This window comes from Engraulis encrasicolus, chromosome 4 (assembly GCF_034702125.1).
Source record: "Engraulis encrasicolus isolate BLACKSEA-1 chromosome 4, IST_EnEncr_1.0, whole genome shotgun sequence".
NCBI lineage: Eukaryota > Metazoa > Chordata > Actinopteri > Clupeiformes > Engraulidae > Engraulis > Engraulis encrasicolus.
The window spans coordinates 1,670,001-1,685,000 of record NC_085860.1 but is presented as its reverse complement, the minus strand read 5'-3'; the positions used below and the strand labels follow the sequence as shown (position 1 = coordinate 1,685,000).

The 15,000-nt window shown below is 43.8% G+C and overlaps 2 protein-coding genes across 3 annotated transcripts in view; one reads left to right on the top strand and one right to left on the bottom strand.

Annotated features, from left to right (window-relative positions):
- The window catches only part of myo5c (myosin VC), a 51,103-nt gene that overhangs the window by 21,507 nt on the left and 14,596 nt on the right, over positions 1-15,000 (top strand). For both annotated transcript variants that reach the window (XM_063196471.1, XM_063196472.1), the window contains 11 exons: positions 3,770-3,981; positions 4,245-4,410; positions 5,122-5,268; positions 5,956-6,120; positions 6,439-6,532; positions 6,646-6,709; positions 7,674-7,854; positions 8,380-8,473; positions 8,571-8,643; positions 9,122-9,202; positions 10,419-10,599. In XM_063196471.1, the coding sequence (XP_063052541.1) occupies positions 3,770-3,981; positions 4,245-4,410; positions 5,122-5,268; positions 5,956-6,120; positions 6,439-6,532; positions 6,646-6,709; positions 7,674-7,854; positions 8,380-8,473; positions 8,571-8,643; positions 9,122-9,202; positions 10,419-10,599 (1,458 nt within the window). The remainder of the gene's footprint in view (positions 1-3,769; positions 3,982-4,244; positions 4,411-5,121; positions 5,269-5,955; positions 6,121-6,438; positions 6,533-6,645; positions 6,710-7,673; positions 7,855-8,379; positions 8,474-8,570; positions 8,644-9,121; positions 9,203-10,418; positions 10,600-15,000) is intronic.
- Positions 11,390-15,000, bottom strand: part of LOC134446616 (intelectin-like) — a 4,846-nt gene continuing 1,235 nt past the window's right edge. Inside the window, exons 3-7 of the mRNA XM_063195923.1 lie at positions 13,985-14,232; positions 12,621-12,779; positions 12,377-12,497; positions 12,190-12,293; positions 11,390-11,994 (exon numbers count right to left, since the gene is read on the bottom strand). Coding sequence (XP_063051993.1) covers positions 11,842-11,994; positions 12,190-12,293; positions 12,377-12,497; positions 12,621-12,779; positions 13,985-14,232 — 785 coding nt within the window. The 3' untranslated portion in view covers positions 11,390-11,841. The remainder of the gene's footprint in view (positions 11,995-12,189; positions 12,294-12,376; positions 12,498-12,620; positions 12,780-13,984; positions 14,233-15,000) is intronic.

Sequence of the window (15,000 nt, the reverse complement as noted above, 5' to 3'; positions counted from 1 at the left end):
CTCTTAACACATGGAGACACTTACTCGTTCATAAACAAAATTGTAGCTGTGTCATCTTTTCTTCTCTTCCCTTGCCCTCTCCTCTGCCCCAATTTCTCCCACTCTTTTGTTCCCCCTTCTCCTCCTCTCCTCTGTGCAGTATTTCCCTCCATCCCTCTTTCTCTGAATTCATTCATCCGTCTCTCCTGCTTCCTCATTCCACTCGTCTGCCACATTCTCTGTGTGCACTCGTCCATCTCCTTTTCCTCCTTTTCATCCTTCTCACGTGCATCATTCACTCCAGAATCCCTTCCTCCTACTCTATTGTGGAGCAAACGCACAAACACACACATGGTACACACACACGCACACGCACACGCACACGCGCACGCACACACACACACACACACACACACACACACACACACACACACACACACAGACACACACACACATACACACACACATACACACACATACACACACACACACACACACACACACACACACACACACACACACACACACACACACACACACACACACACACACACACACACACACACACACACACACACACACACCATACTCAGTTACTGTACCTCAGCCCCCTCTGAAACATATTGCATTTCCACATGTACGGTACTGGACTGTACCTCTGCATGCTTAAGCTCATGCTTAGGTTATAATCAGGGTTGCGATCTTCGACCTGCAATGACTGTGTGCGATCCCAACCTTTTTCTCCAGGGGCCCACATTTTTTACCAGTGTAAGCTTTGGTGACCCTCACCCCCACCCCATAGCATGTCGCACGAAAGGCATTCACGTCCAACACCACGTCCGCTTCTTGTCACGATTGGCCAACTTTTGTTTAAAGAGATTTGTAATGTGGACCTTGAATGTTGGTGTTTTGTCACACATATGAATTAAATGTTTTCTTATGTAACTTAAATTCCCCCTTAAATTCAATTATGGTTTAAAAGTGCACTGTGTAGGATGATGGCCAGAGTAGGTATTGCAACTGTGCTGCTCATTGAAACTTTGCTTCCTACTGCCAAATTTGATCTGTTTATGGATATTTGCTAAATGATAAACTAATATCCACTAGTATGCGAAAAGTACAGTAAGTTTTGCTAGTAAACATTTCTGGAAATTCCAAATGGCGGACATGGAGTGAATCCACCTTTTCATGTAAGAAAAGTACAATTTTCCCACTCATAATGAATTGGCAGCATGAATTCTGGAAGGAGATTTCTAAAATATATTACACAGAGCACCTTTAATGTCATGGTCATGATCTTATCCCTGCAGTGACTGTGAATGTCTGTGTGCAGTTTTGCGTTAGCCATGAGCCTTGTACTAGTTTTGCTCTAAAAATAGGGAATTCTGCTGTGTATCTAGGAGCGGGAAAGGATCTGCACACTGCTTGCAAAAGACTTATTTGGAGCAACGTTTCAATCATAGATCTTCTTCAGGCATCAAATTCTGCAGTGTAACCATTCATTCTTACCCTCCATGACATACAGCCCTGGCCTGTAGTGGACGGTGGCTGCGCGTGTGTGTGAGCTTACTCACACACACAGATCATTCAGCAGATTGGTTCTTGATGCTGCGTACAATAGAGCTGGCTTATAGAATTAACATGTTTGGTGTTGGGTGAGGCCAGTCTGTTCTCATGCAAGGCTGTAGGACGTACAGTAGCTTTCTGTTGGAAGGTGGTGTAATGCTGTATACAGTGGAATGGTGCTGCATGTGGGTGAGTGTTGACACATATTTGTGTTTGTACGTTTGTGCTAATAAGTGTGAGTTGGTCAGTGTTGGTGGCTGTTGATCTTCAGTGGTTGGTGTTGTAGCAAGGCGCTGTATGTTGGTGAGTGTGCATGTTAGTGTGTCTGTGTCCTTTTTTGGGGGGCATTTTTCCCTTTATTATGATAGTGCAATGAAGAGTTGGACAGGAATTGAGTGGGGAGAGAGAGATGGGGAAGGGTTGGCAAAGGACCAAGTGCAAGTATTAGAACCTGGGTCAGCCACGTAGCAGACGAGCGCCCTACTGTTAGCGCCACGGTAGGTCAGTGTCCGGGCCTTATACCTTTAAGGGTGTGAATGTGTCCTTGCTCAGTCTTATGTTGGCTTAGCCTAGCCTACCTCATAGAGCATGAATTTGCCTCGAACTCACCTCACATGTGCTAGGAACACAGGAAACTGTGTTGAAAGTTTCTGTGTTGAAACTTGGATTGCCATGTGATCACGGAAGTATGCTCTGCATCCCTCTGTCAGGCACTATTCCACATCAGTGACCTTAGCACTGAAGGTTATCCCTTACATAATACTGTATCTCATGACTTGTATGACCGTAGGTTAGGGAGTTGTTCTTTTGGATGGTTGCTGCTGGGGCCTCGGTAAGGTAAAAGGGTTCTTTTGTATGGTTGCAGGAATCTTGGAGGGTCAAAAGGTTCCTGTTGTGGTTGCAGGGTTCTTGGGGTTACAAAGTTCTTTGTTGGGTTGCAGGTTCGAACTCTGCATTCGTAGAAACAATATTTGGGGTCTCCAGTACCCTCATGCATGATAGAAATGAATGATCATGTTTATGTAAAGCTGATGATTAAAACAAGCACCATGTGTAGTGTCTGAACTGAGTAGCAGATGAACTGAGTAGGCAGCCTGAATCATTAACTCATAGAGTCCTCTTTACTAGCCAGGCCGTGCCCTCCTAGTGACGCAACAGCTTCAGCCTTGCTACCAGTCAGGTCAAGAGTCACTGCAAGTACTTTCTGAGTTCCCAAAAATACGGGAACTCCTCCTACTTTGATGGGAAGCAAACAATCATAAGCAAACCAAGGGAGGCCATTTGGAAAATGCTGTTTGGGAAATGTTAATTGTTATGCTCTTGGTCAGACCAAGTCTCGAAGAGATTTGAAAGTCGACGATAATCAGGCTACCTCTTTACTGCTCTACTCCAACATTATAGTGCACATGTCTGAGACTCATGGTGCATGCATAATATTACTCCCAGCTTTTGCATGCAAATGCTCACACACTTAATCAGCTTAACCTCCTCGTGCTCTCACTTCCTGCTTGCTTTCAAGGTGTAAGGAACTTCAGATGTGCCAGGGGGGTGGGGTTGGGCTGGAGCAGGTTTTAGATGACAGGTTAGCTGTTTTTGTGTCTGACCTCCAAAATACTAGACAACTCAGCAAAACTATTTTTCGTGTTTGTCTAGTTTTCTAGACTACTGAGAATTGCCATATTTAAACTCACTTGACCTCTGCTCAGTACGGTACCTCTACTACTCCGTATGCTGCTTGATGACAAGCGAACAAGTCTGTTTTATATCTCTAATATGTCTGTTTGTGTATGAGCACCCACTCAGCGTTTTTATTGCATATTCATTTTTGTATAGTGCATTATTTATTTCCTTTGTTGTGGGCACTTTTAGGTTGCTGTTTTAGATGCCATTGTAGCGAGTGAGTAGTAGAGTAGAGTATCTTTATTGATCCCCGGGGGGATATTAAGGCAGGTGAGATGGCGCATCACGCTACTATATGTACTATGTAATATTACTACTATGTACTTAATCTTGAATAGGCTTGCATGTCCATAGGGACCCAAGTATGAGTCTGGACTGGGTCAATTCCCAACTTTACCTTATCTCTGTCTCCCACTTCATCTTCACTGTACTATGTACAATAAAGGGGGAAATAAACAAGAAGTCATTGTACTGAGTTTAATATAAATCAACATTTTGTGTTTTATTCTACCGTATTCTGTTCTGTTCTATTCTATTTCTGCAGGACTCAAACCAGTACAAGTTTGGCCGCACCAAGATCTTCCTGAGGGCGGGACAGGTGGCCTACCTTGAGAAGCTGCGATTGGACCGTCAGAGGGCGGCATGCGTTACCATCCAATCACACGTGAGGGGCTGGATGCAGCGACGCGTCTTCCTGCGAATCAGGAACGCCGTCCTCACCCTGCAGATGTACATCCGCGGACAGAGACGCATCAGGTCAGACTGAGGTCAAGTCACCGTGTGTGTGTGTGTGTGTGTGGGGGGGGGGGGGGGGGTAAGGATGTAGCAGTTATCTGTCATGGGTGAACTGTGATCAATGTCATTGGTAATCAACAACTGATACGGTACACATGATTGGTGGTGGTGTGGCCAATGATCCTCTACTTCGATTGGTTTCTGTCCAGTGATGAGCTAGAATTGGTGTGTGTTTGTCCAGTGGTCAGCTCTGATTGGTTATTTCCATTTTCCACCCGCTGTAGGCAGAACATTACGGCGATGGCCCTGAAGCGGGCCTGGGCGGCGGTGGTCATCCAGAAACATGTCCGTGGTCACCTGGTGCGCAGGATGTGCCAGATGCTCCTCCGTGCCACCGTCACCATCCAGGCTTACGTCCGGGGATGGCGCGCACGCAAGCAGTACAAAAAGGTGATTTGGGGTAGCATTTAACTGATTTGCATGGACAAAGTACTGTAATTATGTTTTTTCTGTTCTGTAGTTTGTCTTATTTTTACCCATATCTACGTATTTATTATTTGTCTGATTGTGATGTGTGTTTGTCTTGTGGATTTTTGTGCCACTACCAAAGCAAATTTTCCATTTCATGCAAGTTTAATGGACAATAAATCAGCCTACGGTAAGTCTGTCACTGTGTTCTGACCTGAGTGAAGTAGCCTAGAAACAATATTCATTGAGTGCTCCATAGTAGTGCCACTGTTACCACTCACCATCCTGGCTTATGGACATCTGAGGGTGGCACGTATGTAAGGTGACGCTCGCACACAGTGTGATTTTGGATAGCAGAGTGTTATGGCACCAGTAAAGTGGCAAAAAATGAACAGTACTAAGAATGAATCGACAAATGTTAGTATGTCCCGATGTGCCCACAAAACCCAGCCCAGAGCATTGGACCTTTTTTAAAGGCTGTTGTGTAGAGTACCCGTTAGCTTTGTTCTCCAACTATTCTTTATTCTCTATACCACGGGTGTCAAACTCAAATTGACCGACTATTACACTATATATTAATGGTATATGTGGGCCAACTGCAATATACATTTGAGAGTTGCTGAGTTTTGTATTTGCATGTGCATATAATACACATATAAATGTGTGTGTGTATGTGTGTGTTACTGTTTTCAGCTGGTGGAGGAGCAGAAAGCGCTGGTGCTGCAGAAATACGCTCGTGCCTGGTTGGCCCGGAAACGCTTCCAGACTGTGCGGCGTCTCGTCCAGAACGTGCAGCTCTCCTACCGCGTGCAGCAGCTACGCAAGAAGCTGGATGAGCAGGTACTCTTCTGATCTTTTGACATTTTTATTCTTTTTACATGTTGATGTAGGTCTTGTTCACCAAAAAGTGATGGATTTCTTTCAAACCTTATGGATGGCTTCTCTTGAATGCAGTTGTAGATTTGTAACATGCGTGTGTGTGTGTGTGTGTGTGTGTGTGTGTGTGTGTGTGTGTGTGTGTGTGTGTGTGTGTGTGTGTGTGTGTGTGTGTGTGTGTGTGTGTGTGTGTGTGTGTGTGTGTGTGTGTGTGTGTGTGTGTGTGTGTGTGTGTGTGTGTGTGTGTTGGCCTGTGCCTACAATGAGTTGATATAGTGATATAGCACTCTGACTTGGGTCCAGACTCAAGACCATTTTCTGCTCTCTCTGTTTGGACTTGGCCTTGACCCCTGAAAGACTTGACTGTCTTGACTCGGTCTTGAAGGACTTGACCCACCACAAGTGCATATCACTACTGATTAACCTCATAGTGCTGCTTCATAAGATATGCAAGATATGCTTCATAGATGCATGTGTGGACTTGATGCAGTATTATGGGTCAGTGACGTTTCAGCAGTACTGTAGCACACGTCAAGGCGATGCAACGACAGCCAGTGCCACTATTGTATGGATTTTTTTTGTTTTGTTTGCGCCTTTGGCTTATGTACTTATGATTGACTTACAGATGACATGTTATGGGCCTTTTTGCAGAACAAAGAGAACCGTGGCCTGATGGAGAGGCTCACAGGACTGGCCAACTCCCACTCACAGGGCTTGGACAAGGTGCAACTGCTGGAGGCAGAGCTGAAGAAATCAGCCAATGAAAAAGTGTCTCTAGAGAAGCAGGAGAAGAAAAACAAGGAGGAGGCCAATCAGGTCAGCTGGGATGCAGTGGGACCACAGATCTCACCAATTATATAAGGGCACATACTGTATGTGACATCACATGTCTTCCTCTGATATGGTCCTGATTCACTCTTAATTTGGTTTTGCTGGAACCTTAAATGAAATACCCCTGTTTTGGTCTTGGGGTTTAGTTATATCTACTCTGCAACACATACACTATAATGTGAAAATTGTATTTAAAAATGGACATTTTGCACTAGACGCATGACTTCTTATCATTATAGAGGTACTGTACATCATAAGGTTGAGGTACATCATAACAGTATCAGTATGATGTTTGTCCATCAGATCATCTCAGATCTCCAGTCACAGAAGGCCGATATGGAAGTGGAGAAAACTGTGCTGGAGAGACGGTTCAGTGAGACCACGCAGCAGTTACGAGGTGATTCATTTGAAGATTCACTCCTCTGGTGCTTAGGCTGGTTTGTGCCATTTGTGTTAGAACTGAGGCCTGATATTTCAACTCTTTGTCTCTATCTCTGTCTGTTTCTGAAGAGAACTTCAGTTCACTGCAGAGAAAACTCCAGGAAGACTTGGAAAAAGAGGAGCGGTTTCGCAAGTAAGAGATTATTCCATGCCCCTCTTTATAACTTAAATCAACTTAAATGCCTCTACAGGAAGTCAAGGTCCCACTTCAATATGGATTAGTCCTTCTTTTCAATAGTCCACCAGTATTCACTTCTTTATGGTGAAGTCGGTTAGGGTTGACTTTGGCCCACCAGAAACTCAATAAATTTAAAACTGGTTGTGGCGTTTTACTCTTTGTTATTTATTTATAAGGCATAAATAATCATATCTGCGAGTGCTGCTTTTCAGTTCTTCATGAAATAACCTGGCTTAACACACCCAAAGACTTTTCTTTTATCTGGTGTTGGACACACTTCCTCTTCCACTTGCTCATTTACAAACATTCATAAATGTTTAGTTGATAATTAGTTCATTATCTACAAAGTTTTTATGAAGCTTTTTTGAGACCTCTATTCTAAGGTGTTACCAAAGGTGTAGGTTTGGGAATTAATGTGTCAAGTTGTCAGGGTATGCTATTTTTGCATTGTGGAAAAAGTGATGGTTACAAGCTAGGACCATCTTTTCAGTGGTATGGACAAGTGGCATGGACCAAAAATGTCATTAGTTAATGTTTAGTTGATACTTAGCTCATTATATACAAAGTGTTTCTAACGTGTTTATAGAGACCACTATTCTAAGGTGTTACCAGTGCTTGAAGTGGAAAAAAGAGGTGCAGGAATCCTAATAGTCCAAAAATACCATCCAAAAAGAAGTGCTGTAACCCTGATTTTCCGACAGTCTCGTCAGTACCAAATCAGCACAAGTCAAGTTTTTGTAGGTCTATTGTCTGAAAACTTGTGTTGAACTTATGAAATGGGGCACACGACTTAAGTTCTGCCAGAACCCTGATTATGAAAATTATGAGGAAGGGGAACTGGTTTCCCTGAGTTTCCCCCCACTTCAAGCACTGGGTGTTACCAAAACAACTTCCTTCCTGTTTTTCATGGTCCCTCCAGGATTGCGGAGAACAACCTGGAGATCCTGCGGGAGGACTCTGCCAAGGAGGTGGAGATGCTGAAGCTGGAGAACAGGCGTCTCCGCGAGGAGACCTTACGGCTGCACGCCCAGATAGAGGAGGAGAGGCAGGCCAACTCGGACCTGCAGGAGCAGCTCACACAGCTCGCCAAACACGTCAAGGTACTGTAGCAAGACGCATACCCCACATACCATTACCTCATGGGAGGTTGTAGTGACGTGAAAGCCCCTTGGGAAACTCCAACTCCCATTGTCATTGTTACACAGCACTCCACAGCACACAAGTGAACACCTCACACTGCACACAACGAAATTGCTTTTATGCCTCACCCGTGCAAGGGGGCAGCCCTCAATGGCGCCCCAAGCGAAGGGGAGTAGAGTTGCCCTGCCCAAACTCCAACCCTGACCCTTTTTGGTGTCCCTCACATGGAATTCGGCTCACACAAAATGGGTCAGCTTCCAATGGCCTTACGGTATCCATTAAGTTTTGTGCCTTTCATTTTTTTATCATTTTGCTCAATAAAGCAAAGACACATCATCCTCAGGTTCATTATGTTCAGTCAGCAACACACGACACATCACAATATCAGCTGTCGCGGTTCAATAAGATCAATAATAAGCAGCAATTTCCCCCAGCAGTAGCCATTGAGGTTAAGCAACAGGTCTATGGTGATTGTTGCTATGCAGGTGTTGCCAGAGCTGAGGAAAGATCTCCACAACGTCCAAACCCAGAAGATGGAACAGGAGAGGAAAATGAGGGAACAGACCCACCAAGCGAAAGGTAGCTCTACCCTGGAACACTTTTTTAAGTGACACACCTTTTTAAACGAATACTTACGGACAGTTTGTAATATATTCCTCTGTCTGTTTCTCCTCAGTGAAGATGAATGCCGTCATCAGACAACTCCTGGGGAACAGCAGCATGGAACTCATCAGCCAATACTCAATATTGTAATGTGGCGTTCATGTCTTCTATTCAATTTCTCGTTTGTGTGTGTGTGTGTGTGTGTGTGTGTGTGTGTGTGTGTGTGTGTGTGTGTGTGTGTGTGTGTGTGTGTGTGTGTGTGTGTGTGTGTGTGTGTGTGTGTGTGTGTGTGTGTGTGTGTGTGTGTGTGTGAGAGAGAGCGAGACCGATTGCGAGAGCGAGAGTGAGAGCAGAGAGACAATTTGTGTGTGAGTCGTGACGTTTCAGCAGTAGCATGTCAGCACGGCGTAAGATCAGCCAGTGCCACTGTTGTATGGATTTTGTTGTTTGTTTGATTTTATTGGACTATCTAAGAAGTACATCCATTGCAGCATATCAACCACCAATTACTAATTCATTTGTTTATGAAGCTTTAGATGCTGTTGCGCCACCTGACGTGTGAGTGCAAAAAATATATATCTTTGATCCATGTGTTTCTTACCAGCCTGTTGTCTGCCTTCACAGGTCAGCTGCAGAGAGTTCAGAGGATGCTGAGGAAGATGGAAACCTCCTGATGGCCTTTGATGGACTTCAGAAGGCTACCAGGTCTTTCAGTCCCATACCACTCCTTGGCCTCTGTGACCCTTCCCCACAGTGTAGTCGCCTCCTCCCATACACACCCAGGGGTGCATTTCTCGAAACCAAAGTTGCTTACTACATTAGCTACTTTGTTGTTTTCAATGCATTTTCCCATTTGCAACTACCGAAGTTGCTAACAGCCTAACAACTTCTCTTTTGAGAAATGCACCCCAGAATTGTGGCTTCTCTTGTGCTTCTCTTCAGCTCAGTGTGTAGTATCAGACTACAGGACTGCCCCACAAAGGCAAAGTACAGTAACTATGCCAACAATGAAACTGAGAAAAAGACCTTCAAAGCATTGGTATTGGGTTGGATTTTATAGTTATTGAAAATCTGACATAGCAAGATCTCTAAAACAGGACACATTTGGACCATAAGACTTTGACACAAGGTAAAGGAGTTGTTACGAACACCATTTCAGTCTAGTAAACTCAATTTTTACAAAATATGAAGTTACTTTGCATTTGTATACAACTTAAAGAAACTCCCGCACACTGACCATTTCGCTGTTCTTTCTTTAATAAACAATGTTTCGGTACTAGACCTTCATCAGGCAATCTCTGATGAAGGTCTAGTACCGAAACGTTGTTTATTAAAGAAAGAACAGTGAATGGTCAGTGTGCGGGAGTTTCTTTAAGTTGTTTGCTGAGTGACCCATGGGCCATCTCCGACGCATATGCCAGCTGAGATGTGCGAAAAAAATCGAAGTGTAACTTTGCATTTGTATGGCACCTCATCTTCAGGAAGCCACCAGCTCTGCCAGTATCATACTGTACATGTACTGTATGAGAGGGCCACTACATTGGCTACATTGCAGAAATAGGACATGTCTTAATTATGGTTTCTATTACTTTCTTCAGTTAAGAGTGGAGAGCCCAGACTGCAAGAAAACTTCTCATGTCACTATATGAATTCTACTATGGCCATAGGCCTATTGTAGTATGTAGTATTGTGATTCTTCCTGAGCATGCTCCTGGAACAATAGTTAGTGAAGGTGTTCATATTGACCTCGGTTACTCTTGTTTTGTTACATGTGTGTTTTTTGAGCGCTTGTTTATTGTAATGGGGATGGAGATGCAGCAGAGGAAGGGCTTTGAGAGCCGCATGAGACCCTGAGCTTCAAGAAGCCACATGTTTACTGTTTATGTTTATTGTTTCTGTTTGTTTGTTTGTTTGTTGTCAGGGTGATGGAGACACAGGTGCGGGAGCAGAGGGAGAGCTTTGAGAGCCGCATGGAGACGCTGAGCTTCAAGAACGACCACCTGCAGAAGGAGAACGAGCAGCTGCAGAAGCTCTTCAACGAGAAGAGCAACATCAACGAGAGCATCGGCCAGGAGGTGGCACGCCTCACCGCCGAGAACATGGTACGCACGCATGTTAGACACACATACACACACTCTCTCTCTCTCTCTCTCTCTCTCTCTCTCTCTCTCTCTCTCTCTCTCTCTCTCTCTCTCTCTCTCTCTTTCTCTCTCTCTCCTACACTCTTACACTCTTACACACACACACACACACACACACACACACACACACACACACACACACACACACACACACACACACACACACACACACACACAGACACACGTCCCCGGAGGTTCAGAATGAATGGAGCTCATTGCCCATTTAGGAGACCGGACTTGATCCCAATTTGTTACATTGGTGACACGTGGTATGCTTTAACTTGGGTACCATATTGGAAATCTTTGGTGGAATGTTCTGTCCACTCACTAACTACAATGGAACCCATTCTGTCCTACACATGTACTCATGACATAAGTAAGCATCCTGGCCCTGAAGGCTCTTTGCTCTAAATGATCTGGTGTGTTGGTGTATCTATTCTAGTATGATTTGACTTGACTGGTGTCGTGGTCTAGCTGGTTTAAGTTGCTGCAGGGGTGGAACTTAAACACAATGCATTCAACACATATGCATCAATTAGTACTTAGTACAGAGTACAGAGAAATGGAAAACGTATATATCCATGGATATATAAGTTTTCCATTTGGATGCATGCATTGGCATGTATAGATCAGCTTGGTAAACTTGCCACTGTTAATAATAGTGCAGTGTGATTGTATTGTGATGTACAGTAGGCATTTCTAGATATGGAACATGGATGAATGACAGGCAAAATATCTTTTTAAAGACCATTTTTACTCACAGAACAACAAAGATTGCTTATTTTAAAATTAAGCGATCACAAAAGCGCAGCAATAGTACACACAAGAGAAACATGACCACAGTGTAGCATTACTGTAATAGGGGCACACTCATGTCAAGAGTGGAGTATAGACAGAAGCACAGAAGGATACAAGAAGGGCAAGCAACATTAGCGAAAGAGGCAAGTAGATCAGTGCTGCGGACATGTGACATCCCATTGTCAGCAGCTACTGTCACACTAGTAGCCCCTTAATACACAGCGTTCCACTACTGGAGCTTTGTAATAGTCATTGAAAAAACTTTACTGCCATAGTACTACACCACTATGACAATGCACATTATGACATTAAAACATTAAAACAGTATGACTTGGTCATTGCCATTCTGGTAACAGTTAATTTAGAACAGGGGCTGTGTCTGAAGAGATTAAGAGCCTTATTAGCTCAGCGGTAGAAGATGAGCACTGCAGCCTCCGTGATCTCTCTGGAAGCACTCCATCCAGTATGTGTTCCATAACCATCCCAGTCAAAGGATGGGAAGTCACCACACTGGCGAGGAGCAGCGTAAGGGAAGTGTCCTCCTCCACCAATGCAGAACTGTGAAGCATAGGAACAGTTTATCAGGCTAACATTTTACAAAATGCTATGTACAATAAGTAGCTTTGTACGTTTTCTGCATATAGTACTTTATTCTCATTACTTTGGTCATGGTAGAACTTATGTTGATAAACAGCTATGAGACCAAAGAGTTTTTCTTCAGGTAAATTAAATTTTGGCTGTGGTTATTCTTACATGTTCAGTATTGCAGCCAGTTGGTTTCACTCCAGAGCACATGGCCATTGCTGCCCTCTCATAGTTGAACACTCTGAATGTGACAAAGCCAGGAATGAATTCATCTGGGAAAAATGAAGTGTTCACATGTTTATTGGACTCTGTGTATGTGACATATCAAAATTGAAAATGGAATGTGGTTTCATACTTCGAGAGTTTGGGCTATACAAGTTCCTTGTGCTGGCAGCATTGCCATAATCGTACACTACAGGACTAGACGGTCCATTGTTCGTGCGACACGCTCCAATGTTGTACCTCACTGGGTAGCGCTAAAAATGACAAATGAAGAACAGATTAAAGATATTAAAATAATCTTCAAAATTCAAAAATATATGCAAATTTGAACCAGCAGCCGAGTGTGTGTGGACACATGAATATTTCTATTTAATCACCTTGAAAAGGTGGTATAGGTTTCCTCCATGGAGTGTAAGAAAGCTGGTCTCTGTGTGGTATCTCAGGATGGAACCGATGGTCCAGTGCTGCAGTGGAATGTTGTTGGAAACATGCCAAACGGACACATCCTCAGCCGTGATGTCATAGTAGCCAGGATTCTGTAAAAGCACAACATCAGAGTGCATGAAGTAAGGCTGCCAAGGTGTGCATTGAACGGTTTGTTTGTCTGTTTGCCTCCGCCAAAGAGTCCTTGTAGGCATCATTAGCTCTATTTATACTGCGGAATATTGGCCCAGGAACTTTAGCCTTGGAACTTAAGATAAGGAACTAGTGTTCCTGGTGTGTTTATATACTGTAGGCCAGAGCCATATAGAAACAGAGTTGGGAAATCTCCACCGTGTGCTAGGGTGGACTTCCGCATTAGCAAAATTGGCTGTTTAGCGTTTCAGAACTGCTCAGCATTGTGAATGTTAGTTCCTAGAAGTGGACGTAGCACACAACAAATGCAATGCAATGCAATGCAGGGAATACGACTTGCTGTTGGTAGTAATAACTTCAGATAAACATCACAGATGGTAAAACTGTTGTGGTTATCATTACAGAGAGAGTTGATAGTTTACATATTTGTGGTGATTACCCCGCAGTATAATTCGTTAGTCCTTATTTTTGGTTCAGAACCACCACATAAAAAGCCAAAAATAAAGACTAACGAATTATACTACCACTGGTTCTACTGTATGTTAAGTCTATGGAAAGACAGCCGCTTTAGGCACGACCTCAATCTAGTTGAAGGGTGGGGCTGCAATTTATTTCCTGGTCCTCCATTTGCGCAACTCTGTTTCTATATGGCTCTGCTGTAGGCCATAGGGCACTCAATGGGTGCATTCCAATATGCAACCTTGCATCCTCCACTTGGGCTTGTGGCCTCACGTTTTGCTGATGCCATGCCTCTGTGGAGAAAACAATTAAGTTTCCCCGCTGTCAGCCTAGCCAAAACTATTTTGGGGGGACTATTCTTCATATACCATCCTGTTTGAAAATGATAAAATAACTTAAAAATTGAGCTTTTGCAAGATATTGAAATATAATGCTGTTGTCAGTGATGTCATCACAACGTATTACTTCCTGGTGTGAGGCCACAAGCACAAGTGGAGGACGCAAGGTTGCATATTGGAATGCACAAACTCTACCTAAGTAAGCCCAAAACATGGGATGAATTGCAATATCATAGCACCCCAGCCACCGCCCCATCTCTTCTAGTCCCTAAGCTCCCTTAATGTGCACAGAGGCTAGGCCAGTTCCTGGGCTTCAGATCCTAGCGTAGGCCAATGGCCCACAGTACAAACTTTCAGTTATCAGATACCTTGTAGTCATCACTAGTGGCAGCCTCTGGAGTTTCAAAGGTTCTCATGTTGGCCCAGGTCCCCTCTCCATCAGGGCGGTTGGCATTGCTTCCCTGCTCACTCGACCACCGGTCCCCTACAGTGCACTTTCCATGCATGTTGTTTTCATGGACACTGGCTACCAGAGTCCATCCACCGCCTGCTGTGGTCATGTCACAGTAGGCCTGGTACACACGTCCAGTGGCCGTGGTGAGAAAGTACAGGCCATCTGCAATGGGGTCATATGGGCAGTTACATGGTGAATGAACACTGTGAGCACAGGGTATTGTTTGAGATAAGATTTGAAATAGTAGAAACAGTGTCTTTAACCCATTTTGACCTGGAGACGCATGTTTTAACCGGTGACGTTCATGCGGTTTTCAACGATCCAGGCATTTTTAAAAAGGGTTATATTGTCTTAACCTGATTCACATCATCTGGCTGCGTTCGGCTACGTCACGCATGGTAGGAATCAGGTAAATATTGTCTGATGCCTGAAATAGACAATGGGGATATAAAAGAGGGTGTGTGACTAATGAAATTTTTCGTAGTTGGTGTAAATACTGGTACATAACCTACACAAATAAACACCCATGTTCATTTGACTGCACAGTTCTTCTTTCAGTCAGAGTGAAATAAACCTGGCGTTAGTGGCCATGGTTGACATGGGTGACGATAGCTATATTGATTTGATTGTAAATGAGGATGAAGTTGAGATAGAGATATCTGACAATCCCACAGATAGAGGTCAGGGGATTCAAACGGTGTTTGAAGATGAACAGGAAGATTTAAAGAGTTTGTTGACTTCTAAAATGAATGGGCAAGAGTAAACTTTCGCCCTTGTGTGCTCAAGCTGTCTTTAAAAAAAAATCTCTGTATGTGCTACAGCGACTAAGAAATGAAGGTTTAACTTAGAGCTTACAATTCTATGCATTTTAATGAAAATCAATGCTCAGTTTTTAGGAGCCGGTATACATTCATTAATGTCACACAGGCA